This window comes from Hippopotamus amphibius, chromosome 10, assembly GCF_030028045.1.
Source record: "Hippopotamus amphibius kiboko isolate mHipAmp2 chromosome 10, mHipAmp2.hap2, whole genome shotgun sequence".
In the NCBI taxonomy this organism is placed as follows: domain Eukaryota; kingdom Metazoa; phylum Chordata; class Mammalia; order Artiodactyla; family Hippopotamidae; genus Hippopotamus; species Hippopotamus amphibius.
Window position 1 is genome coordinate 13,123,121 of NC_080195.1, and position 4,696 is coordinate 13,127,816.

General features: G+C 58.5%; 1 protein-coding gene across 2 annotated transcripts; it reads left to right on the forward strand.

The window, feature by feature from the left end:
- Nucleotides 1-2,054: 2,054 nt before the first annotated feature.
- Nucleotides 2,055-3,894, forward strand: HELT (helt bHLH transcription factor). Of its 2 annotated transcripts, none has more exons than XM_057697823.1 (4): nt 2,055-2,081; nt 2,522-2,626; nt 2,901-2,997; nt 3,395-3,894. In XM_057697823.1, exons 1-4 carry the CDS (start codon nt 2,055-2,057, stop codon nt 3,892-3,894), a joined length of 729 nt encoding a protein of 242 aa, XP_057553806.1. The 2 variants fall into 2 exon arrangements, with proteins under 2 accessions (XP_057553806.1, XP_057553807.1); XM_057697824.1 differs by having other exon boundaries at nt 3,398-3,894.
- The last annotated feature ends 802 nt before the right edge of the window (nt 3,895-4,696 follow it).

Genomic DNA, 4,696 nt, shown 5'->3' on the forward strand with positions numbered 1-4,696 from the left:
CAGCAGAGTAGAGGCAGTTTAGGCGAGGTGGGGAGCAGAGAGGGAGGGAAAGATGTGTAAAAAAGAGGTCTCGGTTGTCCTCACATGGAACAGATTAGAAAAACGTAAGAGCTCGGTGGCTCTAGATCAGGTCATAAAACAAAAACCATTTTTATAGTTTCCATCTGCAAGAAAGCTCACTCCCCACCCACAGCCCGCAAGCCTGGAGCCCCCAGAGCGCAGGTTCCGAGGCAGCAAGTGTGAGCGAGGCCTGGCGGCGGGGGAGGAGGCCCCCGGCTGCTGGGCCCGGCTGCCCGTAGAGGCGCAGGCGGAGCAGAGTTCCCAGCCGTCGCCGCCCCCCTCCTTCCAGCAAATTTCCTCCCTCGTTTCGGTTCGTGCCTTCCCTCCCTCCTCCTCCCCCTATATATTCGCTCTCTAAAACCATAAAAAAGAGATCAACTTCCCTAACTTCACGCGGCCCTTTTCAGTGACAAATATTGATGCCCAAAGTGTCTGCGCTCTCCCGCCCCCAAACGTTAAGAAAAGGCGCCCGCGAAAGGGGGACATAAAAAGTTAACAATGCTGTGAAAATATGTTTGCAGAAAATAGACAATCGTTGGATTAAACGTATTCAAGTATGAAATAATGCCTTTTTGTGTCAAAACTTGGGCGATGGGCGGGTACAAAAGTTCCCTGTGGCAGCCACTTGCTCCCTTTGTGAGCCGTGCGCTTTGGCGTCTCCACTTGGGCGCATTACTTAGAGTCCTCTAAGCGCGATTGTTTCTCCCTTTCTAATGACATTTACCGGATCAAAACATGCTGTTAATTCGATCAGAAGGCTTCACCCTCCCTGACAAAGCCACAATAATTTCTCCTGAAGTTTGTTAAATTGACCAAAATTAGGCAAATGAATAGGGGTCTGTAGGCGCCCCCTCTCGCAGGTGACGTCGCATAATGCTCGCCTGGGCCAGCTGCATTCCCCCTTTTCTTCTCTGCCCACTCTTCTCCGTGTTGCCCCCCAATCCTCCCACCACCGCCCTCACACACAGACACGCACACACACTCATACACACGCCTGCCTGTCTTTCCTCCCCCACCCTCTGGCATTATTAAAATTTTAGCCCAATGAAACTATTCATACTTTTCAATGGACATTTTCCGTATAGGATAATAGGCTACAAATTGAGCCTCTTCCCCCCGCGAAGAGACAGCCCGGGGAGGGGGGGGGAGAAAAGAAAGGCAGCGATGTGGTCAGGGAGTAGGGGGGAGCGTCGCGTGCCAAAGACCGGCGGGAGGGGCGAGGCGAGGCGGGAGCCTCGTGTGCCAGCCGCAGCCCCACACCTGCCGGGATGTCCGGACAAATAAAGCGGTGTAAACAAAAAGGGGGGAGATGGACGTGTCACCAAGTCGTGTGAGAAAAGCCTGGGAACAAACGGGGCGCCTCCGTCTCCAAGAGCTCTCCCTTGAACCCGGCGGAACAGCCTATTAAAGGCTTACTTAATTACTTTAATGACTCTGGACAGGCTTTAAAACGCACTCGGCGCTGAGACTGCGGGCTTGCTGGGATTTGTAAACAGGCAATCGTGTGAGACTCAGCGGTGGGACTAAAGGAGGCGACACTGTTTTGTGAGGGTCCTCACCCCCCGGTGCCCGCGGCCGCTGCGCCCCTGCGCTCGCTCGCTCGCCCGCTGGCGCGGGTTTACCGCCTGCTTTCCCGCCCGGGCTGTTGCCATGCAAATGTTATTCCCCCGCCGGTCACGTGTCCTTTGAAGGGCCACGTGGATTAACAAAGCTGATCTGCCCCCAGCTCGCCCCCCCTCGGCTGCTAAATTTTTTTTTCTTAACTTTTTAAAAAACTGATCTTGAATGCATGCATCCCCCAAACGCAGCTCCCCTAATCCTATGGAATAATTCAAGTCGTGAATGCACTTGGAGCCCTAGATGACCGCTTTATAAGGCAGCCCCTCGTAGTTGGGAGGCTGTAGACTACCTGGGACACTTGAGGAGGCACACGAGGCGAGAAGTGGACGGGTGCCTCGCGCCACCGCCTCTCCCGAGGGCGCGTACTGACCAGAATGTCAGACAAGCTCAAGGAACGCAAAGTGAGTCCGCTGAGCCCAGATGGCTCTTGCGCCCTCCGGGTGGGGCCGTCTGACTCCAGGGGCCACCACCTGGCTGGACAGACGGGCAGGGACATGATCAAAAGGGACTTCTCCTGGAGAGGAATCCTGAGTGGTTTGGGAAGGGAAGAAGGATAGACAGGGGACTCCTCAGTCAGGGCGGAGCCCACGCCTGGAGGCTGGTGGCCACCTCCCCATTGCCCTGGGTGCTCAGCACTGTGGTGTGGTCCGGGGGAGGTTGGAAGGGGAGCGCACTGGCGTGGGTGTGAGAAGGTAGAGCTCAGGTGACCCAGTGTGGAGGGACAGGGGCCTGGGGCGAGTCCCTGCGCAGCGTTGAGGGCTGGGAGACGGCTGTGTCAGCCGTGCCTTTGACGACTCTCTGGGCAAAGCCATCCTAAACGGACAAAAACCTCTGTTCGCAGAGAACCCCCGTTTCCCACAAAGTGATAGAAAAGCGGAGGAGAGACCGGATTAACCGCTGTTTGAACGAGCTGGGCAAGACGGTGCCCATGGCCCTGGCGAAGCAGGTAACGTGGGCGGCCCAGAAAGCGGTGCTAGTGCTGGGGATCCTCTGCTGCCACTCTCGGCAGTGATTCCCCGGGAGTCTGGAGCCGGAGAGGGCCTTACATGTGGGCTTCCTTCCCGGGGGCCTGAGCGCTGAGTGAGCCCCAGGCGGCCCTCGCGCAGATTCACAGCAGCGCCCCGCTCGCTGGTCCTCTCCAGATAAAACCTTACACCAAGCCTGTCCGGGCTGGCCTGCACCCGCTGGGCCGCTTCGAGGAGCCCTTCCTCCTTTTGCAGAGTTCTGGGAAGCTGGAGAAGGCGGAGATCCTCGAGATGACCGTTCAGTACCTGAGAGCCCTGCACTCCGCTGATTTTCCCCGGGGAAGAGAAAAAGGTGGGCGCGGGTTGGGCAAGGGGGAAACTGGACAGGGATCGTGCGCCACACGGAGACCTGGGGGTGGGGGTGGGAGTGAAGCGGCGCTCGCCATGGGTCTCTGGATGCTGCCCGAGGCGGGGTCCTGTGAAAGCTAAGGGAGACTGGAGAACAGGTGTCTGAGGATACAGGTTCCGCGGCCTCCTCTCAGGTGGGGTGGGGTCAGACTCTTAAAGAAAAGGAGGTCGCTGGCGTGCGTTTTCCTAGTCTCCAGAGTGGAAAGCGGAGAGGGAGGGCCTCAAATGGAAACTGTGGCCAGAAAACGTGATGGGAGGTGCTTGCCACCCGCCTCGGGCTCCGGGTCGGAAAGGGGCCGCTCACCGTTTTTTCCTTTCTACGGTTTTTCTCGCCCCTCCAGCAGAACTGCTAGCGGAGTTTGCCAACTACTTCCACTACGGCTACCACGAGTGCATGAAGAACCTGGTGCATTACCTCACCACCGTGGAGCGGATGGAGACCAAGGACACCAAGTACGCGCGCATCCTCGCCTTCTTGCAGTCCAAAGCCCGCTTGGGCACCGAGCCCGTCTTCCAGCCGCTGGGTTCGCTCCCGGAGCCGGATTTCTCTTATCAGCTGCACCCAGCAGGGCCCGAGTTCGCGGGCCACAGCCCCGGTGAGGCGTCCGTGTTCCCGCAGGGGGCAGCCCCGGGGCCCTTCCCCTGGCCGCACGGCGCAGCCCGCAGCCCGGCGCTGCCCTACCTGCCAGGCGCGCCCGTGCCGCTCCCGAGCCCCGCGCAGCAGCACAGCTCCTTCCTGGCGCCCGTGCAGGGCCTGGACCGACATTACCTCAACCTGATCGGCCACGCCCACCCCAACGCCCTTAACCTGCACACGCCTCAGCACCCCCAGGTGCTCTGACACCGACTCGCCGGTAGATTTCTCTGCGCTTCGGGCGCTGCATGAGAGAAATACTGTATATTCTACAAGTGTAAATATTGTGCCAACAAAAAAGCTGGGTGGGGGAAGGCCGAAAGCGAATTAATCTTCTGAAGCATCTCCCCCTGGAATAAACGTTTTATGAATGTCCCAGAGAGACGGATTTCTTGTTACCTTCTGCTCTTCCAAAACCTATCCCCTCCGAGGTGTTTTGGGCGCAAGGCTGGCAGGGGCCAAGGTGATGGCCCTCAGTAATCTGGGTGGGGAAGGGGGCGGGTCGCTGCGGTGCCTGAGGAGGCGGGGAGGCTAAGTGGAGGGGACGCTTCCAGGCTGGATTCGCGGTTCTCCCGGGGCTCCAGGCCCGCACCTGCCTCGCGCGCACCTTGGGCGTTTGCCTGGGAGAAGGGCAGACGCGAGCAACCAGGGTCCTCGCCTATCAGAAAATAGAAATCGAAGGACTTCCCCAAGCTGGCTTTGGCGGACTTTCGCCAGCTCCGACCTGGGTGCCCGTCCCTAAGCCGAGACAAGGCCCCGGACACGCGCACACCACACGCCCGCTGGTCTGGAGAGTCGCGAAACTCAGGCCATCGGGATGCGTGACTAGGTTTACGGCATCGACCTGTCTGGTAAAAAAAATATGTAGAGGAGGTAGCTTCCGAGTGTGGCTTAAAAACAACATCCGATGAAGTTTATCTTCGAATGCCAAATACTCGTCGGCACCAGAGGGATCAGGAAGCTGGAGTTGCCTTTGGCACACAGATCAGCTCAGCTTCTGGGGCGCTGG

Excerpts from the sequence above, each read along its gene's own strand:
- HELT (XM_057697823.1), top strand. The coding sequence starts at position 2,055 with ATGTCAGACAAGCTCAAGGAACGCAAA. Across the intron at positions 2,082-2,521 it reads ACAAGCTCAAGGAACGCAAA|AGAACCCCCGTTTCCCACAA; the intron begins GTGAGTCCGCTG and ends CTCTGTTCGCAG. Across the intron at positions 2,998-3,394 it reads TCCCCGGGGAAGAGAAAAAG|CAGAACTGCTAGCGGAGTTT; the intron begins GTGGGCGCGGGT and ends TCGCCCCTCCAG.